The sequence below is a fragment of the Schistocerca piceifrons genome, chromosome 10, assembly GCF_021461385.2.
Source record: "Schistocerca piceifrons isolate TAMUIC-IGC-003096 chromosome 10, iqSchPice1.1, whole genome shotgun sequence".
NCBI lineage: Eukaryota > Metazoa > Arthropoda > Insecta > Orthoptera > Acrididae > Schistocerca > Schistocerca piceifrons.
The window spans coordinates 128,079,791-128,104,369 of record NC_060147.1 but is presented as its reverse complement, the minus strand read 5'-3'; the positions used below and the strand labels follow the sequence as shown (position 1 = coordinate 128,104,369).

The 24,579-nt window shown below is 40.2% G+C and overlaps 1 protein-coding gene across 1 annotated transcript in view; it reads left to right on the top strand.

The window, feature by feature from the left end:
- The window catches only part of LOC124718823 (zinc finger protein 830), a 56,308-nt gene that overhangs the window by 18,673 nt on the left and 13,056 nt on the right, over positions 1-24,579 (top strand). The window contains exons 3-4 of the mRNA XM_047244442.1: positions 4,985-5,319; positions 16,782-16,951. Of these exons, the coding sequence (XP_047100398.1) occupies positions 4,985-5,319; positions 16,782-16,951 (505 nt within the window). The remainder of the gene's footprint in view (positions 1-4,984; positions 5,320-16,781; positions 16,952-24,579) is intronic.

The following is a 24,579-nucleotide window of genomic DNA, read 5'->3' as shown; positions in this document are numbered from 1 at the left end:
ATGATACGAAAAGCGGCAAGTGGCCTTAAATAATGAAAAATGTGAGGTCGTTCACATGCATAATTTATCACGCATCTGTTAAATTGCATTAACATGATAAAATCATACAAATTTAAAGTCTGCCAATTCAACAAAATACTTAGGAATTAAAATTATGAACAAGTTTAACTGGAACAGTCACATACATAATGTTGTGGCGAAGGCAAACCAAAGACTGCATTTTATTGGCAGAACACACAGAAGGTGCAACAGGTCTATTAAAGACACTGCCTGCAATGTGGTTGTTTGTCCTCTGCTAGAGTATTGCTGAGCAGTAAGGGATCTTTCCCAGATAGTATTGACAGAGGGCATTAAAAAAGTCCAAAGAAGGACAACTTGTTTTGTATTATCGTGAAACTGATGAGATAGTGTCACACACATGATAAGTGAGTTGGGGTGGCAGTCATTAAATTGAAGGCGTTTTCAATTGCGGTGAGATCTTGTCACGAAATTTGAATTTCCAACATTCTCCTCTAAATGCGAAAATATTTTGTTGACACCTCCCTACACAGGGAGAAATGATCATTGCAACAAATTGATAGAAATCATAAAAGGCACAACAGGAATTAAGCATTCGTTTCTCCATCATGCTGTTAGGGAGTAGAACGATAGAGAAGTAGTATGCCTCTGCCAGGCACTTGATTGAGAGTTGCAGAGTTGTCATGTAAATGTAGAACTATAGTGATAATGAATTTGAGATCTAAGCGAAACATTTACGTATCTATTTTTTTTTTTTTAAGGTAATCATTATCAAATTTCATGACATTTCCATTTCTTTCACTCAGGTTTTTTAAGCACTGCAGATACTCATAATGTAACTAGGTTTCCAGAATAAACTGATAATTCCGCAGGATCATATTATATATTTTGTTTGTGATTAGAGAACAGACTTGCACCTACACATTGCTGAAGACTGATTGCAGTGTGTGAAAACTGAAGACAGACTGCAGACTAACTACAAATGACTGCACCTTGGCATGCTGGTACCTAAATGCATTTCAGTAGGTACCATCTCTGTGGAAATCAATTTTTTTGATATTAATAAGATTATTCTTACAGGGAAACAAATAATTTTTTATCCAAACAGAGTTTTAAAGTTAGTGATGAAACTTACAAATTTCAGTTTTTAGTGATCATTATTTAACTAATTTGTGTTCGTGATGGATCCCTATACTTGCAATTTATGAATTTATTAATGAAACGTGACAATTCAATGCTACTACAAACTATAGCTAACTTTTATGATTAATGAGTAAATATTTGAACGAAAAGTGTCTTCCCCAAAAATCAAGATTGTACGTGGTTTAATAAAAAACCCTATATCATAACAAAGCTAAAATATTCCTGATAAAACCTCAGTTACAATCATGCAAAAAATTTGATAATGTTGTCCCTCCACATGTAGTAAGCTACAGTTCATTTTACTCCCAGTTGCACATTACATGTTATCAGAGTTGACAGAAATTTCTCTCATGAAATATGAACTGTGTATTGTTCAGTGGCTTAATTAATGCATTTTTATGAATGATTCATACAGTAATAATATGTGTATTGAAGCTAATTTGAGTGAGAACATAAACTGCCGAACAAAAATTTTGCTCTTTAATTATTACATGTAATTTTGCGATTAGAGTGTTTGTCGAAAGGACTACACCAAATAAGCATTGTTTTGAGAATAACATACAAGTGCACTGAAAAGTAATGTCTCTGAATCTGTATGTGAAGTCTCTTAAGGCTTTTTAAAGAAAACATTCTGTGTTTTTTCTTCACATGTACATATTCACAGCCCTCTGCTGCTAAAGGGCACCGAATTGTTGCATGTAGCTTGGCGGTGTGTAACTTAACTACGTCGGTGCACATGAAACAATGTGCTGTAAATCGAGTTTCGAATTTTAAGAGTTCATCCACACATAGAGCATCCTCTCCTTCAGCATGACAATGCCAGAATACACATGAGTGGTGCAACAATCTGGCACCTTGGGTTTGAAGTGTTGATCGTCCTCCATACAATCCCAACTTTGTCCGATCTTATTGTCATCTGTTTCCAAACTTAAAGGACACCTTCAAGAACTTCAGTCTGATAGTGATGCTAAAGGACACCTCTGAGGACTTCAATCTGATAGTGATGAAGCAGTGCAAGCAGAGGTGAGGCTGTGGCACCATCTCCACATTCACACATTCTACAGTGACAATATCAACAAACTGGTCTCTCATTGGGAGACTATACTGAGAAAGAAATATGTAGACATGAAGGATAAAGGTGTAGAAACTTAATAATATTTGTGTTATTGTGAAAGCTTTAACAGTTTCCTCATGAAAAAAATTGGAGGCATTAGTTTTCAGCATGCTCTTGTATTTCATTATATTAATATAATAACAGTTCAGTTGGAACAATCATATCACAAGGAAAATTCATAATATTCAGGATGCATTAGTGGATGGTATGTTGCTGCAAGTTGAAAGAAATTATAAGTGTATTACTATATTGGTTGTAAATAAAATAAATGTTCTTACAGCTCTAATTTTCATTTGTTCAGGCATTGCAAGGATAGCAAAGACCAGAATTTATGTGGCAGTAACAGAAATGAAGTGGGTTTTACTACCGGGTGAAGGTGTATGAGTGTTACTCCAAAATAAATGATTGATGATTTTTTTTAAAACATCCATTTTACTTTCCATTTCTTTGATGTTTTTACAGTGTGTTGATACTCTTGGAGAGAAAACATGTCATTTTTTCACATAATCTCCTTCCCTTTCAACTGCCTTACGGCACAGTGCAATTGAGGCTTTATAACTGCATAGTAGAAGTTGGGAAAAGCATATTGGAGCCACTGTTTAGCAGCCTTCACAAGGGAGTCTTCATCTTCAAATGTCCTTCAGTCCGCTGGAGAGGTGGTAACCACACAGTGTCAGGTCAGGTCTGGAAGTTGCGTGTTGCATCATGGTGGTGGTTTTCTCACTGATGTGTGTCCTCGCGTTATCATGCGACAGCAAAATGCCATGCTTTTTGCCCTGTTGTTGAACATGACACATTTGAGTATGATGTTTTTTCTAAGAACTGCAATGTATATGTCAGAATTGATAGTGGTTCTGTGTGACATGATTTCCACAAACAACAGTCCTGAATCACTATTTTCCTACAAAGTGTCACTGCGTAATCACCACGTCCCTACAGTATTTCTTGCGTTATGTTGTCTGTAACATGTTTGCAAACAACCTATCTCCTATTCCAATTATGTCTTCACCAGTAAACCTCGATTAATTAAAGAACTGAACTCCCATGTATAAAATGTCTGATTACTTTAAAAATGAGTTAATGTGTTAAATGTATGACTTTAAGCATATAAAGGAGAAAAAATTTAGAATATGTTTGAAATTACACTTGCATATTGTTGGAAAGTGCTAAGAGCTCTTATTATGAAATACTGGATGAATATAGTCTTGGCAATTTGCACTCTGTTTTAAGCATAAGCAAGTTTTTCATGCAACTTGTTGTTTATGACATCACATCTCCTGAACTATGTGTTGTACAATGATACAGTTTTGCAGATACAGTCTGTGTTATATGTGGAAACTATCTTCAAACTGTGTCATAAATAGAGATAGTACTAATTAAATAATAGATTAAAAGGTCATACCTAATGCTTGCATTTTACTACATGAGCAATAAACTTTTTTCCTTCTATCATTTTATGGGGCATGGCAGTGACAAAAGGTTTCACAAAGGTTTGAAATTAGATCTCAAGTTTGTTGAAAGTCACCTAGTGCTCTCATTCTCAAATACTGGATGAACAAAGTCTCTCGGTATTTGTGCGCTGTCAGTTATGGTGCCTCAAGTCAAAAGCACAGTTTCTAACTGTTTATCTATTTTATTTTCTGTGTCAAGAGCACCACACGTTAAAATCTAAATCTGGCAACAGTCAACATTAATAAAATTTAAAGTTTAAATATATTTTGCCCAAGAGTCAGCTACGCAAATGGCCTCATCGTAAGCTAGCTGTAAATGTAGTGGGGTACAGCTTGTAGTGAGGTTTGGGCATGTCAGTTGGTGCTCATCTGTGTGGACATTCCCACAGTCGCATAGTGGTTCCCCATCGGGCAGGGCTACACTTGCAATTTGAGACCGTTGTCCTCAGCCTATTGAGAGCCTTCCATGTTGTGAAGGATTTATCATCTCCAGCTGCAAGTTCTTTCTTAAGCTCCAGGAAAGGATTTGGTGTTGCCTCCTTTCATAGGTGCAGTCTCCTCTCTTCGACAATAATGTCAACTGGCTCTGACGTACAAAGGGAGCTCTTTCTGGCACGAAGTCACCTGGGCCATTGTCGGTGCTCATGTAGAAGGTGACGATAATCTGTCATCTGTATCTTCCTCTCCACCTCAGCAGCTGCTTGCTGCTGTATGCTGGGGGGAACTATCTCTATGGGAGGGTAGATCTTCTCTGTCGACACGGGCCTCGGACGTCCCGATATGATGCGGGATGACATATTTGCGGCCACATCAGTGTGTTTCGTGTGGGTCGAATTCCTTTTCACACGTACTGCATATACAGCTGCCGAAAAACTGAGTGCAATGGCTGTTGTTTTATTGTGTTAAATTTTTAACACAACTTTAAGCCTTTTAATGAGAACATTATGACAGCATATTAAATTTTTGAATTTGGTCAATAGTTGTTGGCCCTGGAAGCCAATAGATGTGAAACCTGTGACTGATATCAAGCTCGAGCATAATCGTTTAGTAATATAGATTATCCAGTCTGTAAACTCAAAGTATCTTTTAAACAACAGCTGAATGATGTTCAATGGATAGCTGTTCATTTTCAGTGTTACACTTAATGTTCATTTCAAGTTGATTTTAGCCATTTGAGTAGGGATATGTCTCTCTATTGAAACGGTATTAGCACCTAATGATTGTGATTGTATCATGTAATTTGTTTGTTCCTTCACAGGTATCTTGAAGAATGCCAGTGAAAGTCCACCAATAATAGTCAACAGCATTCCACCTGACTTTTTTGACGGATCAGCGCAGATGAAAACTGCCCCTCCCGCAACACTGCCTGAGAAAAAGACCGTACCGGCGAGGGTTCTGTTGGTTCGAGGTGTGCCGTCGGATGACGATGAGGAGGATGAGGTAGAAAATGATGGTGATGAGGCTGTGTTGAAGGCTAAGGAAGAGGAAGCCGAGACAGATGCGAAGGATGAGAAGGCTGCAAAAAATAGCAAAGTGGCTGCAGAAGATGCCTTACCTGAAGGATTTTTTGATGACCCTCTGTTGGATGCTAAGGTGAGCTAAATACAAATTTTGATTTTATTGCCTGGGGTTCAGTGTTGTAAAACTTTTTGATGTACATTATTATCACCTTTGATTGTTAAAACTACTTATTTGTAAAATCCACTATTCCAATTTTGGTCATTTAGTCATTTTGCAGTGGAGTACAGCATAACTACAAAAATGAATCGTATGTAAGCACCACTGATGATGGTGACATGATTGATTATTAAAATGTTGCGCCCATGGTATACCAACCTGTGTGTGTGTGTGTGTGTGTGTGTGTGTGTGTGTGTGTGTGTGTTTGTTTTTAAACTTCGAATTAGTTATCAAGAGACTCCCATAGGGTATATGCTCTGTAGCGAATGATCTCTGACAATAGCAGACAAAATATGACCTTTGAATATTTTCCTCAAACCAGCAGCCTCAATTGCAAGTAGACACTTAACACATGTTACGGTCTGATAGTATTTATGCAAAAGATGCCAACAACAGTAACAGCGAGTATAGTTTATGCTATTTTTGCTGTGTAAAATAGCGTTGTTCTTTTTTAAAGTGGACAAATTGTTTCAGTTGACTACTTACCGCCTGATTGTGGTGATGACATACAAGTGGTATTTTAAATAAGGACATTTTTTTTCAGAAGAAGAAAAGTAGTATATCATTAAAATAATTTTTGTCCATATTGTAAACACTTTTATCTACTTTCACACATAGTTTCCATTGTTGTTAAAACTTTTGTCATACTGTTCAGCAAATTTTTAAATCCTGACATCAAATAAATCTGCCACCTGTGAAGAAACCCATTCCAGTTCTACAGTTTGCTCTTTTTTGTCATTGTTAAATCATTGACCAAATACTGAAACAAGTAAAAATCACTGGATGCGAGATCTGCACTGTGAAGCAGATGAGCCAGTTGTTTGTATCAAAAATATGTGATTAAACTGTATGCTTGCGCATAACCGTGTGGCCTTCCGTAGTCATTAGCAACTTCGCACTGTAAGACAGTGGCCACACTGTTTGTTTTGTTTGGCATACTATATTTTCTTGCACTAAAAAATCAAATTACAGATCATATCTCAGAACCGGTGGATGAATGCATTCCTGAACTTTTTTTAACTTCTACAGCTAAGCACACCTACAGGTGAAACAGCTGCATTTTGGCAATCATTTAGGATTGTCCCTCTTATTCAGAAATGAACCTTATTTTAAAAGTCTATTTGTGTTAGATGTTTTTAAAATTTTGCATGTGCTGAAGCAGAAAATGTGAGTGAAGTGTCATTTTTATGTACACCAAGGTGACAAAAATTGTGGGATACCTCCTAATATAATGTCGGACCCCCTTTTGCCCCATGAAGTTCAGTAGTTCAGTGTGGTGTGGACTCGACAAATCATTGGAGTCCGTTGTAGAAATGCTGAGCCGTACTGTCTATATAGATGTCCATAATTATGAAAGAGTTGCGGTACAGGATGTTATGCGCGAACTGACCTCTCAGTTATGTCCCGTAGGTGCTCGATGGGATTCATGTTGGGCGATCTGGGTGACCAAATCATGCACTCGAATTGTCCAGAATGTTCTTCAAAGCAGTCATGAGCAATTATGCCTCAGTGACGTGGCACATTGTCATCCATATAAGTCCCATCATTACTTGGGAACGTGCGGATGGTCTCCCGAGTACCCAAACGTAACCATTTCCAGTCAATGATCAATTCATTCGGACCAGAGGACCAAGTCCATTCCGTGTAAACACAGCTCACACCATTATGGAGTCACTACCGTCTTGCATAGTGCCTTCTTGACAACTTGGGTCTACAGCTTCATGGGGTCTGCACCATACTTGATCCCTACCATCAGCTCTTACCTGCTAAAATTGTTTAGGGTCCAGCTGATGGGGTCATAAGCCCAGGAGAGGTGGTGCAGAGGATGTCGTGTTGTTAGCAAAGGCACTTGTGTCGATCATATGCTGCCGTAGCCCGTTAATGCCGTACCTCACCATAATGTCCTAATGAATACGCTTGGCATATGTCCCACATTGATTTCTGTGGTTATTCCACACAGTGTTGCTTGTGTGTTATCACTAGCAACATGCCTCTGCCCTTGGTCGTTACGTGAAGGCCATCAGCCACTGTGTTGTCCATGATGAGACATAATGGCTGAAATTTAGTATTCTTGGCATACTCTTGACACTGTGGATCTAATAATATTGAATTTCCTAATGATTTCCGAAATGGAATGTCCCGTGCATCTTCATCCAACTATCATTCCAAGTTCAAAATGTGTTAATTTTCATCATGCAGCCATAATCAGTTCGGAAATCTTTCGACGTGAATCACCTGAGTACAAATGACAGCTGTACCAATGCACTGCTCTTTTATACCTCAGGTACGCGATACTGCCACCGTCTGTATATGTGCGTATCACTATCCGACGATATTTGTCACCTTACTGTACAACTGCCTCATGCAGTTGCTGTAAGCGAAATAATTGCATTTTATATGTACACTCTGTTTTTACACTTGTGCTGTACTCAGGTTGAAAACAGTTAAATGGTCAAAATTACAATAGTGATCTTATGAGTAAACTGTTTCAACAGACAAAGGTCACACTTACGTTGTGCTAAAAAATTATTTTGCTCACAAATGGTGCAGGGGAAGAATTATAGTGTAAAAAGCTTCTTTGCGGGACTGAGCATCTCTAGTTTTACTGTCACAGTCATTTTGTGAGAGATGCGTGGGGGAAATACACATCACTCCTCTCTTCTCAGATTCTTGGTCACTGAATTTTAACAATATGCCACCCCATTTTGTACATTAGCTCTCTTGTAATGTCTGCCACTAAACTAGGATTCTCACAATGATTAGATGAGCTTGAAAAGTTCTTTCCCGAGTCTTTCCTCTGTTTTCAGTTAATCACACATCCACATCTGTACATCTTACATAGTGTGGCAGAGGGTACTTTGCACACCACTGTTATTTGCCACTTTTTTGTGGTATGGAATGTGCTGTTCTACGGTTGAACTGAGCCAAGAAGGCATATTCCTTCATTTGATCTGTCACTTTGATGATATCTGTAATAATTTTTCCTTAATTATTTACATGTTGAAGTTTCTTGATTTAGTGGACCTGCTGTGCAGTGTCACAAAGTCTTGCCGTGAGAATTCTTCACTGTCTGCAGAGGGTTGAGGGCTGGAAGAGAGCTTCAAAGTATTCAAACTATGAAATGACATAATCACTCTTTAGGTAACTGTTCTTTATTTTGCTGCTCTGGTGTAACCATTACAACATTAAGTGAACAAATCTTTTATTAACTCATAAATCAGAACAACACCTCTGAAGACAGTCTTAGAAAATAACTGAAGAGAATGACATTTCTATTAAACTTCCTTCAACTTTTTCTGAACACTGTCATTATCAGCAGCCACTCTGTCTTGTTCCTTCCGAGACATCGCCAAGCTGTGATGCCAAAGTTTTAACTCTCCAGCAGGTGCACTTTTGTATAAAGTGCGCCAACTGCAAATAACATTGTCTTCTACTGTTCCAATGTTGTTTACATCTTTGAGCCCATATCTATTCGTTCATTATTGCTTCAGCTAACCCAGTGCTAAGTTGAGCTGCCATACATCCATGTGAGCAACAGTAATATAAAATAAACTGGGTGCTAGGTAAGAAAAAATCTGTGATCCATGGAAGAAAATGACCCAGATTTCGAGCTAGCAGAACAAGATAATTAGCAATCTAACTAGCAGTTGGCTGTGATCTGATGCAGCTGCACTGTTTAATGCTTCGAGTGTGTCAATACTGTAGGACAAGCCCTGTATGTGCCATCAGAGTGATATACTGAAAATTTATTTTATTATTTTTTAACTAAACAGTGCTTTAGCTCGTATAATGTAAGTTTACTTTATCGTTCTGCCTGCTTAGCTGGATGGTAAAGTGCTTGCCTCCCATTCAAGCGGGCCCAGGTTTGATTCCTAGCCAGGTCGGAGATTTTCTGTGCTCGTGGACTGAGCGTTGTGTTGTCTTGTCTTGTCTTCATCATCATTGCATCCTCATCACCAGCACACTAGTCGCCCAATGTCGCATCGACTTGCACATGGCGGGCGAACTTCCCTGGATGGGGTCTCCGGCCAACAGTGCCATGTGCTCATTTCCTTTCCATTTTATCATTGTTTAATTAAACTAAGATTAAACTGTGATTTATCTCTTTCATTTTTACCTTGGTAACATGAAGACAGATATTCTTTCAATGTGTACAGAGTCCGCCATGCGCTCACTCCTGCACACCCACTTAAGGGTTAAGCAACCCCACCATAGCAGGTGGAGATACTCAATTGTCCTTGTGCCTTGGCAGCGTCCTGTGCTCAGACTTCTTTCACCACATCTGTACTTACATCAGACCACAGCACAAACAGTGAGACATCCTCTGTTTAAAAACTATATAAAAATGCTTTTACGCAAACGTCTGTAATCAGCTCGAGAGGAAGAAGAGTAACATATTATTCTGAATGAATGACATGTCACACCACAACTATTCCATTCATGAATCATGCACAGATGGAACAACTGTCAGTAATGTCTACTGCAAACCGCATTTCAATACCTTGAACCAATCATGAAATAAGAGAGATGCTACAATGTGTGTGACACACCCTGTACCGTCCACATAAATGACCTGTGGTGGATAATGTCAGGTAGTTGTGTGGAACACACTTTTGTGTATATCAAAGAGAAATGCAGGAAGACCTTGACATCATTAACACTTGATACAGTTTGTCCCATTCGTAGATTTTCCCAAACTCGTGTTCTGATTTTTTACATCAAATTCAGAAATTAAGAAGAATGAGGGGTAGTACCAAATTAATGAGTCCACATTTCATGATTTTAACAATGTAGTAGTCACTGATCTAGTTTCCAGTTTGTATAATTCATAGCTTTTGAAGTGTCCCCTTGTGTATTTTAAGAAGAGCCAACCCAGGTATACCTATTCTTCATTTTTCCTGGCCTTTATCCCATACCTTCACGTGTTCAGCATGTTAATTATTTTATTTGGTGACATTAGTAGTGGTTGATAGTGGTTACATACACTTCCTTTCATCACCCCTTCACGCCTTCTCTCCAACACTTATTTTTATTTACATGTTAAGTTCAGTAGAACCAAATTGAGGAGCAAATCTTCAAGGTCATGGAACATGTCAGTACATGAAATTACAACATAAAACTAATAACAGACAAAAATAAAATGTTTATGAATCCGAAAAAAGCCAGTCCATAAGTTTAAGTAAACACAATCAACAATACAACAAGAATCAGCTTAATTTTTTAAGGAACTCCTTAACAGAATAGAAAGAGTGATCCATGAGGAAACTCTTCAGTTTTGATTTGAAAGTGCGTCGATTACTGCTAAGATTTTTGAATTCGAGCAGCAGCTTATTGAAAATGGATGCAACAGTATACTGCACAGCTTTCTGCACAAGAGTTAAGGAAGTCTGATGCAAATGCAGATTTGATTTCTGCTGAATATTAACTAGTGAAAGCTGCTTATTCTGGGGAATAAGCTAATATTGTTAACAATAAATGACAGTAAGGAATATATATATTGAGACGTCAATGTCAAAATACCCAGACTTGTGAACAGGGGTTGACAGGAGCTTTGTAAACTTGCACCACTTATTGCCTGAACTGCCCATTTCAGAGCCAAAAATATCCTTTTAAAATGGGAAGAGTTACCCCAAAATATAATACCGTATGACACAAGTGAATGAAAATAAGCAAAGTAGACTAATTTTCGTGCCGGACGTTCACTCACTTCATATAGCGTTCAAATAGTAAAAATGGCAGCATTGAGTCTTTGAACAAGATCCTGAACATGGGCTTTCCATGACAGTTTACTATCTATCTGGACACCTAGAAATTTGAACTGTCCAATTTCACTAATCATGTGCCCATTCTGCGAAATTAAAATGTCAGATTTTGTTGAATTGTGTGTTAGAAACTGTAAAAACCTAGTCTTACTATGATTTAGCATTAGTTTATTTTCTACAAGCCATGAATTTACGTCATGAACTGCACTATTTCAAACCGAGCCAGTGTTGCACTCAACATCCTATATTACCAAGCTAGTGTCAACAGCCAATAGAAATATTTCAGAGTTACCCGTAATACTAGAGGGCATATCATTTATATAAATAAGAAACAGGAGTGTCCCCAACACTGATCCCTGGGGCACCTCCAACTTGACTGTACCCCACTCAGACTCCACGTCACAGCCATTCTCAACATTGTGAATAATGACCTTTTGCTGTCTGTTGCTAAAGTAAGAGATGAACCAATTGTGAGCTACTCCCCATATTCCGTAATGATCCGACCTCTGGAACAATATTTTGTGATTAACACAATCAAACGCCATAGTTAAATCAAAAAATATGTCTAGTGTTCGAAACCTTTCGTTTAACCCATCCAGTACCTCATAGAGAAAAGAGAATGTAGCATTTTTAGTTGTCAGACGACTTCTAAAGCCGACCTGTACATTTGATAGCAAATCATGTGATATAAAATGTTCAATCATCTTTGTATACACAGCCTTTTCACTAACTTTAGAAAACACTGATAGCATAGAAATGGGACTAAAATTGTCTATATTATCCTTTTCTCCCCTTTCATAAAGTCGCTTTACTACTGAGTACTTTAATCCTTCAGGAAGATGACCATTCCTGATGTACAAATTACAAATAAGGCTAAATGCAGGGCTAACATGTGCAGCACAGTACCTTAATATTCTGTTGGGCACTACCTCATATCAATGAGAGACCTTAGTCTTCAGTGATTTAATTAGTGACTCAATATCCCCCTTGTCTGTATAACAGAGGAGTGTTTCAGACATCAATGTCAGAAAGGCATTTGCCATGAAAGTTATAGGATTCCCTGTAGAAACTAAATTTTTATTTAATTCACCAGTGATGCTCAGAAAATGATTGTTAAGTACTGTACATATGTCTGATTTATCAGTAACAGAAATATTTTTACTACGAACTGACTTTATATTGTCGAACTTGTGTTGCTGACCAGACACTTCCTTCACAACTGACCATATGGTTTTGATTTTATCCTCTGAATTAGCTATTCTATTTACATATCACATACTCTTTGCCTTCCTAATAACATTTTAAGCACCTTACAATACTGTTTGTAATGGGCTACTGCAGCTTGATTGTGACTACTTCTAACATTTTGATATAATTCCCTCATTGTTCTACATGATATCCGTAGCCCACAAGTCAGCCATCCGGGCTGCCTATTACTGCTAGTACACCGTTTAGAACATTCTGATGGAAAACAACTCTCAAAGAGCATGAGAAATGTGTTAAGGAAAGCATTATATTTATCATCTATTTATCGGCACTATAAACATCCTGCCACTCTTGTTCCTTGACAACATTTAAAAAAACTCTCTATTGCTGATGGATTAACTTTCCTACATAGTTTGTAATTATATGTGACATTTCTTTGAGTACAACAGCCTTTAGTGTTAAAATTTGTGCATCATGGTCTGAAAGGCCATTCACCGTTTTACTAACAGAATGCCCATCTAGTAATGAAGAATGAATAAAAATATTATCAGTGGCTGTGCTACTGTTCCCCTGCACCCTAGTTGGAAAAAAAACACAGTGTGCATCAGATTGTATGAATTTAGGAGATCTACCAACATCATTTTTCTTGCACCACCATATACAAAATTTATATTGAAGTCACCACATATAACTAATTTGTGGTACTTCCTGTAAAGTGAAGCAAGAACCCTCTCTAACTTGAGCAGAAATGCTCTGGAGTCAGAGTTAGGGGAGCTATAAACAACAACAATTAGAAGTTTATTTTTAATAAATACAAATGTCCCTGCATAACATTCAAATATCTGTTCAGCGAAGTGCCGTGATACATCTATGGACTCAAATGGAATAGTGTTTTTCACGTACATAGCTACTCCCCCACCCCGCAAGAAACTCCTTGAAAAACAGCCAGCTAAACTGTATCCTGGTAAAGGAAGCCTCTGAATTCTCAAATTATTTAAGTGGTGCTCTGATATACCAGTAGCTTCAGAGTCAACGTCTATAAGCAGTTCACTAACTTTATCCCTAATACATCTTATATTTTGATGAAATGTGCTAATTCCTTCTCTACTTGGAAACATGACCTCCTCTGAACGTGAGCCCTTAGTTACAGGGACTTCCTGTAAGCAAGTACCAGGTGTACTGGTATGAAATGAGCGTCTTTTTTGTGAAAATGAAACACTAATTTTGAATTGAAAAGTAAACATTTTATCCAAAGTACTGACTATCGATTTCTATACATTTTCACCACCTTTCTGGCAATTTGTGGACACCACGCCAATAGAAATGTTCGTCTTTTGAAGCAAACCAATTAGACACCCAGTTTTCGACTTCTTCGTAGGAACTGAAGTGTTCCTCAGCCAATGCATGTTCCATTGATGAAAACAAATGGTAGTAGAAGGGGCCAAGTCTGGTGAATACAGCGGGTGGGGTAGCAGCTCCCAGCCAAGTGTTTTGATTGTATCCTGGACCAGTTTTGCTTTGTGTGCAGGTGCATTGTCATGTAAAAAAATTACTTTGCCATGCCTTCTGGCCCATTCTGGTCTTTTTTCGATCAATTCATAGTTCAGATTGATCATTTGTTGCCTGTAGCGATTAGTATTCACAGTTTCACTGGGTTTTAGAAGCTCATGATACACCACACCTTTCTGATCCCACCAAACACAGAGCATTGTTTGTTGTCAAATCGGTCTGGTTTTGCAGTCAATGTTGATGGTTGTCCCGGATTAACTCATGATTTTTCCCGTTTAAGATTCTTAAAATAAATCCATTTTTCATCGCTAGTAACAATTCGATGCAAAATTGATTTTCTTTCATGTCTTTGAAGCAAAATTTGACAAATGGTTTTTCGGTTTTCCATCTGTCTTTCATTCAATTCATGTAGCACCCATTTTCCAAACTTTTGGATCTTTCCCATAGCTTTCAAATGGTCAGAAACTGTTTGTTGTGCAACATTTAGCATTGCTGCCATTTGCTTCTGACTCAAAGTATCATCTTCATCCAATCTTGCTTGCAATTCGGCATCTTCAAACTTTTTTGGTGGTTTTCCATGTTCTTCATTTCTTACATCAAAATCACTATTTCTGAACCGTTGAAACCATCTTTTGCATTGCTTCTGATAGAGCGTGATCACCATATGCCTTGACAAACAGTCGATGCGATTCTGCAGCACTTTTTTTCAAATGAAAACAAAAAATTAATGCTTTCCGCAAATCATCACTTTCTGGTACAAAATTTGACATTGTTAACACGATGAAAACATATGATGTTTGTTCCATGACTTGATGTATACTAAATATCTTTGACAGATGTCATACCAACCAAAAAAAAAAAAAAAATTAAGGCTCGTTCACAACAAATGTTCCCTATTGACACATTTGTATCTTAAGGCTCGTTTCATTCTGGTACACCTGGTACACATATCAGTTGACTTCAGTCTAGAAAAGGTGCAGCTCTAACACCAACTACTACATATATTTTTCCATGAGTGATCCCACCACTACCCACTACATTGTCACCTATAAGCTTTGCCAGCCTCCTCTTCCCATACCTATTGAGGGGAAGGCCATGCCTATTGAAACCTGATCTACCGTTATACCCATCTGGCACCACTGAAATGTGACCCATGCCCTCTGCCATCAGCGCCCTCTCCAGCCCCATTTAATGCACCTAACAGCCACATTAAGATGAGGCCGATCACGACGCTGAAACAGTTGCACGAAATGCACTTAAGTGCCACCAGTTTCAGTAGCTATCTTTACCTGGTCACAACCTGCATCATATTTCCTGTCTCTATCAAGACTGTTCCCTGCTCCACCCACTATCACTACCTGATCCTCCTCCATAAAATTCCTACATAACTCCCCTATGCTGTCAGTCACCTGAGCCAACCCTGCACTAGGCTTCACAAAGCTGGTGACCTTGTACTCACTCCCTAACACTTCCTGTAACTGCTGACCCACACCTCTCCCATGTGAACTACGTAGCAGCAGAACCTTCTTCTTTCTGTTAGACTTTGCAACTGACCTAGGCCTCCTAACTGCTGAGGACTACTGCATGTTCCCTCCATCTACAGCTACAAGAGGTTCCTCTCCACTCAACTCTGATAGTTGGTTAAATCTATTGCATATACGCAAAGTATAACTATGTAAATACCTCCTCCTCCTAGCTGCCTTCTTGCCAACTGCCAATTCCCATTCCCCACCACCCTTGACCCTCCTCAACCTATCTAGTTCCTCCCTTGCGCGTTTAACTGCACCTGAAGGGCACAGATCTTTCGCTCCTGCTCCTCTGTCAACTTTTCTACTTCAGATTCCGCATTCTCAGGAGAGGATCTTGCTAGAATACCCACTGGCTTCCCCACTGCATTCTCAAACCCCCCCCCCCCCCCCCCAATGAAAATACTTCGAACAAATCCCACACCATATCCCACTACACTTCTCACAAACATACGACAGAGCCCACCCTTCTCGCTCATCCCAGAGCTCACACTTCTCATGTACCTGCGCATCGATCAAACTTACTGGTAACAAATCTTGCAGCCCTCCGCTGAATTGCTTGTCTTCCTTCAATTGGACCTAATGAGGATCACAAACACTCAAGCAGTATTTGAGAGTGGGTTGCACTGGTATCATGTATGCAGTCTCTTTTATACATGAACCACACATTCCTAAAATTCTCCCAATAAACTGAAGTTGACCATTTGCCTTCTCTACTACAATCCCTATGTGCTTGTTCCTTTTTGTATATTTTGCAACTGAGACTGGGTAACAGCTATAGCCATTTAGTAATATAAATTTGATAATGTGTCAAACAATTTTTGTGCTTGTGAGCTTGATTCCTTTTGAATGTAACACGCATATAATTGGTGAGTATGAGAACTAACTGTAACATTATGTCTGTAGAATATGTTATAATTTAACACTGACTTTCAAACTGGTGCAACATATGTGCCATTTTTGGAACTCTCTGTCAGACCCAAACTGATAATTGGTGTTTTGCTTTTTGCTGAAATGCACTTACAGACTGAGCTATTTGGGTATGACTGTGAAAGTAGAGAAGAGAATCTGGTGGGATTAAAGCTGTGAAAGCAGGTTGTGTGTCATAACTGGGTTACTCATTTAATAAGACTGTTGCCCACAAAGTGGAAAGTTAATGGTTTGAGTCCCAGTCTGGCATGCAGTTTTAATTGGCCAAGAAGTTTCAGAAGTTTGAGACCTTATTCACATTCGGAGGAAGGCATCTTTTTATGTATGTGCTAACAGTGTAAAAGACAATGTTTCAAATTGTTTTTGACAAACTATTTTGTGTATTGTCTAATGTTTTCTCAGTCTTTCTGTTTTCACTTTGTTAGAACATGAATTTTGAATGCAGGCCCGAAATGTGGAGTATAAAGACCCAGTGGAGGAGGAGTGGGAGAGGTTTCAGCGAGAGATTAAGGCGACGGAGAACATGTCTGCTGCCATTATAGCAGAGGACCAGGAGGCAGCGACTGCAGAGAGGCAGATAGATGAGATAGACGAGCAGATACGCAACTGGTCCAGGTAATGTGCCTATCCTTTTGTCTCTAGTTTGTGTATACTGAGGGTATATAGGGTGATTTTGCTGAATGGAGACTACCTACAGGAAACAATCCCCAACAGGAAAAGGAGCAAAAAAAGTCATATGAACACACGGCCTGAAGCGCATTGTGTCTTTGGTACAGGGTAATTACTAATCCATCGTGTCTCTACAGTTCAGTGCGGTGCACAACATGCTACGATGAGACCTCCGTTAGACGAGTTCTTCAGATTGGCCCCGCGGGCATTTAAGCTTGTGTGAATGCGTTGCAGCAGTGCCTGGCACAGATTTTTAGATGTGCAATATTGCAGTCATAGTGTCACAGGCAACACATTTTTATAGTGGCTGCTCACCCACGATTGGCTTTGTGTGCACATCTTTCAAGTGCCCACACAGGCAGGAATCTAAAGGGTTGAGATCCAGTGACCAGGTGGACAATGCGACAAGGCCACTTCGTCTGATCCATTGGCTGCGGTAGATGTTGTCAAGATGCCTGTGCATAGAAATTTGTAAGGGAGCTGGAGCACCATCATGTAGTACCTACATTACCCTTTGTGCCACCAAAGGCAATACTTTCAGCAGGGGAAGCAGAGAACCCCAGGAAGTGGAGATATGCCTATCTTGTGACTGGTCCCACGAGGCGGGTCAACGATAATCCCCAATCACACGTTAAGGCTGAACCAGTCTTGATGGTTCACTGCCACAGTGACGTAGGATTCTCCGTAGCCCGCAAGTGGATGTTATGAAGGTTGACCATACTGCCTCTCACAACCTTTTCTGGGAATAGGATGGATGACAGGAAGCCCTGCACTGTGGGGGCATGCGCTATGAACTGGTAACAGGAACCGTCACGGAGACAAGTCCATAGATAAGGCCTGCATGTGTTATAAGTTGTACGGATATTCCCAGTTATAATGTAGAACTGTCCACATGGCTTGTTGGCTTACACCATGTTTTGGGCCACCTTTGTGTTGTCGACACAGGAGTCATATTGTGCAACTTTCAACACCTGTTCCTACAAGGCCCGTGTACGTACTGGGCATATCTGTCTTTTATAGTTATCCACTCGTGTAAACAAGACCATCTCACACAAATGGTGAAACTGTGTTGCAAATAGTGTATGGTGTGGTTACTTTCAATAGGGATACTTTTAGCAGCACGGCCATGCTGCTGCCCACCCGTAGCCACTTGCCTCTCTGCGTAAACAGACTGTGTTGTCCTGTTCTGGTCAGTATTGTCGGCCTTTGTCTCTCAGTGCTGCACTACGTGGTATAGGTCCACACCAGAATGAGTCAGCAGTGGCAGTGAAGAGGATGATCCCTAGTACTGATGTCTTGATTGTGCCACCATTGTGAACAACATTATTTCCCTCTTGAGTCTGGAGCTAAAACACAAGTATTAGGGTGGTGCATAAGTTCATATTGTTTTTCCATAACCGTAATAAAGACTTTGAAAACTCACAAGAGAAGCTTCAGACACCAAAAGTATATTCTCCTTCACTATTTACAACAGTTTGCCAATGCTGCAGTAACTTTTCAGTTCCACGACTGTAGAAATCACATGGTTTTGAGTCGAAGAACTCGTCAAGCTCTGTTCAGAGTTCATTTTCATCCAGAAAGGAAGTTCCTTGAAGGTTGCTTGATGGAGAGCAGAAAAGGTGAAAATCTGAGGGCGCAAGAGCAGGTGAATAAGGTGGATGCAGAATGACTCCCCAACCCTATGCCTTTATAGTGTTTTTTTTTTTGTCAGTCTAACAGAATGTGGGCAGGCGTTATTGTGAAGTGGCATCACTTCGTGCAGTCTTCCTGGTCGTTGTTCTTGGATTGCGTCTGCAAGACGTCTCAGTTGTTGACAGTAAAATGTCGGAGATGGTGATTACACCTCGGGGAAACAATTCGCAGTACACCACACTATCGCTGTTCCACAGGATGTGTAACATTGTCTTTTGTGGATGCGCACATGGATATATGGAGAGTTGCTGCCTTGTATGGGCTCAACCATTCCTCTCTCTTCTTTATGTTAGCATAAAGACACCATTTTTCATCACCAGTAACAACTCGGGATACGAATGGTCAGGGTGGTTTATGAGCCAATTGATGGTGAGCAAGCAGACATGTACATATTGCCATCCGCCTGATTTTTGTGATATTGGCTTCGTACCTATACACCCAATTTTTGAACCTTCCCCAGTGCGCACAAATGTCACACAATGATGGAATAACATTTCATTGCATTATCCAAAAAATGAGTACAATGATGTCGATCACTGCGGATTAATGCATTTAAATGATCTTCATCAGACCCTGAAGGTGTTCCTGAATATGGTGAATCACTAATGTCAAAACGGTCCTCCATAGAATGAGAAAACCATTTTCTTCTCATGCTCTATCCAGTGGCAACATCTCCATACATGGCACAAATATTTCTGGCTGCCTCTGCTACTGTCACTCCCCTATTGAAAAACTGAAGAATATTTCAGAAATGTTCCGCATTCTCCATGTGGCATTCCATCTTCTAGCATCCACGGCTCCACTCGCTATATGTCCACGGCTCCACTCGCTACATATGCTCCACAGTATGTAAACTCAAATAGCAATAGTGAACTACAAATAAAAAATGATAATCTATTAATAAACCTGTAGCAACCAGAGGTCAACATGCAAAACAAAAATGCTATGAACTTGTGCACCAACTTAATACAAACTGAACATTTCTGCATATCTGATATTATTCTTGTGTGTGCTTTCAATCACGAAAACCTACTCTTCTCAAAGATATTTTATCTCTATTGTGAAGTGTTCAGAAAAAAGACTAAAATAATCTTCTCATCTTCGGGCAAAAATCTTAAGGACGATCTGTGGCCCAGTACAAGATGAGATCTCTGGAGAATGGAAGATCCAGCATAATTGTAGGCTGGATAAAATCTACAGTAAACCAAACATTGGAGGCCTGATGAGAAGCTAGATGAAATCCACAAGGACTTCCTACAAAACAGCATAGAGGGTGAGTGGTAACAGAAGGCACACAGCAGAATCCAGTGGAAGAAGAACCTTGTAGATGCATTTGGTCCTCTGGGTCTGATTGCATAAACTAAACTCTTCAAGTTTGTGAACCTCCCTTGGAATGCGTTTCAGAACATACGTCCATTTTCTTTCCATTCCTTATCCTCCCAAGGAGTGTCTCCTGCAGTTTGTTCCCATTTATGAAAATCACTCTGCATTTTCATACAAATAGCTCACAGCTCACATTTGATGATGATATTGATGGTGCTCTTGATATCAAACACAAACCACTTTTTTCCCATGTTTTGAAAGGGAAAAGGGGGGGGGGGGGGGGGGAGAGAGAGAGAGAGAGAGAGAGAGAGAGAGAGAGAGAGAGAGAGAGAGAGAGAGAGAGATGTAAGGACAGAGCTAGATTGTGCAATCTAAAACATTAATGTTGTGTGGCACAAATGTATCCGTTTGAGAGAGACCCTTAAAATCTAAGAGATATTTATCTTAGGAATCACAAATTTTTCTTTTATCCAAAATCACAAAAATATGCATATTTCCATACTATGATTTATCAACACCATACAAAGAGAGATACAAATCCTAAAACATGTTGAAGAACAAAATGATTGTGATCCTAAAATTGTTACTTGCCAGTATCATAGATACACTAGGCCTATACAATCCACTATACGTAAGGAAATAAAGCTGACAGGAGTATTACCAACAACACAAAAATTTATATATACAGTGCTGCATATCTAGGAATGATATTTCACACAACGAACACATTACTAAAACGGACTAACATAAAATTTGCATACTAGACGTGACACAATCTTTGAACACTACTGAACTTTTGACAAACAAAAACAACCATATATTCATATCCAGGCATATGTAAAATTCACTGTGAAATATGTGATAAATTCTGGATAGGTCAAACTGGACATAATTTCAGTACTTGATATCGAGAATGGCAGTAAGCCAGCCAAAAAGGCCTCCTTGCGAACTAGAACACACACACACACACACACGATCACCGTCTCTGGCCGCCTCGGGCCCAGAAGACCAGCCATTTATGCTGTTACTTAAAATTTTAGTGGCACATTTGTGTTGAATATATCTTAAAGGGTAACACATGCTAAAAAAGACCAAGCCTCAAGGTTAGCTCTTCACATTTATTTTAGTTCTTTCATACATTACAAATTATGTAATAATGATGGCAAAAGGTATAATTATTGTTAAAAAAAAAGTACAAGTTAAGTTCTTCAGCAATTTCATAGGTAACTGACTCTTCTATGGAAAACTCAAAGTTCTTGATGGAACATATATTCAGCCAGGAGACTCACAAAACATTTCATACACGTCAGTGAAATTTATACACTCCTGGAAATTGAAATAAGAACACCGTGAATTCATTGTCCCAGGAAGGGGAAACTTTATTGACACATTCCTGGGGTCAGATACATCACATGATCACACTGACAGAACCACAGGCACATAGACACAGGCAACAGAGCATGCACAATGTCGGCACTAGTACAGTGTATATCCACCTTTCGCAGCAATGCAGGCTGCTATTCTCCCATGGAGACGATCGTAGAGATGCTGGATGTAGTCCTGTGGAACGGCTTGCCATGCCATTTCCACCTGGCGCCTCAGTTGGACCAGCGTTCGTGCTGGACGTGCAGACCGCGTGAGACCACGCTTCATCCAGTCCCAAACATGCTCAATGGGGGACAGATCCGGAGATCTTGCTGGCCAGGGTAGTTGACGTACACCTTCTAGAGCACGTTGGGTGGCACGGGATACATGCGGACGTGCATTGTCCTGTTGGAACAGCAAGTTCCCTTGCCGGTCTAGGAATGGTAGAACGATGGGTTCGATGACGGTTTGGATGTACCGTGCACTATTCAGTGTCCCCTCGACGATCACCAGTGGTGTACGGCCAGTATAGGAGATCGCTCCCCACACCATGATGCCGGGTGTTGCCCTGTGTGCCTCAGTCGTATGCAGTCCTGATTGTGGCGCTCACCTGCACGGCGCCAAACACGCATACGGCCATCATTGGCACCAAGGCAGAAGCGACTCTCATCGCTGAAGACGACACGTCTCCATTCGTCCCTCCATTCACGCCTGTCGCGACACCACTGGAGGCGGGCTGCACGATGTTGGGGCGTGAGCGGAAGACGGCCTAACGGTGTGCGGGACCGTAGCCCAGCTTCATGGAGACGGTTGCGAATGGTCCTCGCCGATACCCCAGGAGCAACAGTGTCCCTAATTTGCTGGGAAGTGGCGGTGCGGTCCCCTACGGCACTGCGTAGGATCCTACGGTCTTGGCGTGCATCCGTGCGTCGCTGCGGTCCGGTCCCAGGTCGACGGGCACGTGCACCTTCCTCCGACCACTGGCGGCAACATCGATGTACTGTGGAGACCTCACGCCCCACGTGTTGAGCAATTCGGCGGTACGTCCACCCGGCCTCCCGCATGCCCACTATACGCCCTCGCTCAAAGTCCGTCAACTGCACATACGGTTCACGTCCACGCTGTCGCGGCATGCTACCAGTGTTAAAGACTGCGATGGAGCTCCGTATGCCACGGCAAACTGGCTGACACTGACGGCGGCGGTGCACAAATGCTGCGCAGCTAGCGCCATTCGACGGCCAACACCGCGGTTCCTGGTGTGTCCGCTGTGCCGTGCGTGTGATCATTGCTTGTACAGCCCTCTCGCAGTGTCCGGAGCAAGTATGGTGGGTCTGACACACCGGTGTCAACGTGTTCTTTTTTCCATTTCCAGGAGTGTAATTGTGCATGCCAGAAATATTCAGCTGCTGCTGTGTTACCATGCCCTCATAAAAATTTTTGACAACCAGTATTATATATGAAAGCTTAGCTTTTCTTGTGGTTATGTTGTTTTTTATATTAATTCAAACCATAAACTTTTCCTGTTGATGTGTTTGCAGTACTTAACAGTAATGTTGCCATTGGCTGAGTACATCTTATGTCCTATGCTCTGAGTCTCTGCTGTCATTGGCAGGCGAGATCATGTGACATGAACCATGACTGGCTGACAAAAGTGCATTGCAGTCTCAATTTCAGTGCTCTGAAGCTACCGCACTGTATTTGGTAGAACTCTTATTACACTTTCGGAATACGAAAATATGCAGTGTACATGTTACCGTGGCGCAAAGATCTTTCCAGATTTATTTATTTATATTTGCTATGTTTTGTTTCCTAAAAAGCTGGGAAGTTCTATGCTGGTGTATAAAACCTTTACCATTCAAAGGATTGAATCCTTCTGAATCTGCTTGCTTATCTTTTGGTCTACCTCTACAGTTTTTACCCCTCATACCTCCCTCCAGTACTAAATTGGTGATCCCTTGATGTTTCAGAATGGGTCCTATCATCTAATCTCTTCGTCTAGTCAAGTTGTGCTACTAATTTCTTTTCTCCCCAGTTCCGTTCAGTACCTCCTAATTAGTTACGTATCTATCCACCTAATCTTCAGCAGTCTTCTATAGCTTCACATTTCAAAAGCTTCTATTCTCTTCTTGTCTTAATTGTTAACCATCCATGTTTCACTTCTATGCATGGCTACACTCAAGACACATACTTCCAGAAAAGCCTTTCTAATGCTTCAATCTATACTCAATGTTAACAACTTTTTTTTCCTCCAGAAACGCTTTTCTTGCCATTGTCAGTCTAAATTTTGTATCCTCTCTATTTCACCCATCATCAGTAATTGTGCTGTCCAGATAGCAAAACTCATCTCTTTCCTAATCTAATTCTGTCATCACCACCTGCATTAATTCAACTACATTTCATTACCCTTGTTTTACTTTTGTTGGTGTCCATCTTATATCTTCCTTTCAAGACTCTGTCCATTCCAATCAACTGCTCCTGCTCCTGCTGTTGTCCTTTGTTATCTCTGACAGAACTACAATGTCATTGGCAAACCTTGAAGTTTTTATTTCTTCTCCTTGATCTTTAATTCCTATTCCAGATTTTTCTTTTGTTTTCTTCACTGCTTGCTCAGTGTACAGATTGACTGACATTGGTGGTAGGCTACAATCCTTTCTCACCCCCATCTCAACTGCTGCTTCCCTTTCATGCCCCTCGACTCCTATAACTACTGTCTGGGTTCCTTACAAGTTGTAAATAGCCTTCCATTCCCTGTGTTTTACCCCTGCTATCTTTGGAATTTCAGAGAGTGTATTTCAGTCAACATTGTTAAAAGCTGTCTCCAAGTCTACAAATGCTATAAATGTTGGTTTTTTCCTTTCCTTAACCTATCTTCTTAGATAAGTTTCTGCCAATTTTTTCCATTCTTCTGTAAAGAATTCACATTAGCATATTGCAACTGTGGCATATTAACCTGATAGTTTGGTAATATTCACATTTGTCAGCACCTGCTTTCTTTGGAATTGGAATAATTACATTCTTCCTGAAGCCTGAGAGTATTTCACCTCTCTCGTACATCTTGCATGCCAGATGGAAGAGTTTTGTCATGCTGGCTTTCCTAAGGCTGTCAGTAGTCCTGACATGTCATCTAGCCATGGGCCCTTGTTTCAGTTTTTTAGGTCTTTCAGTGCTGTGTCAAATTCTTCTTGCAGTATCAT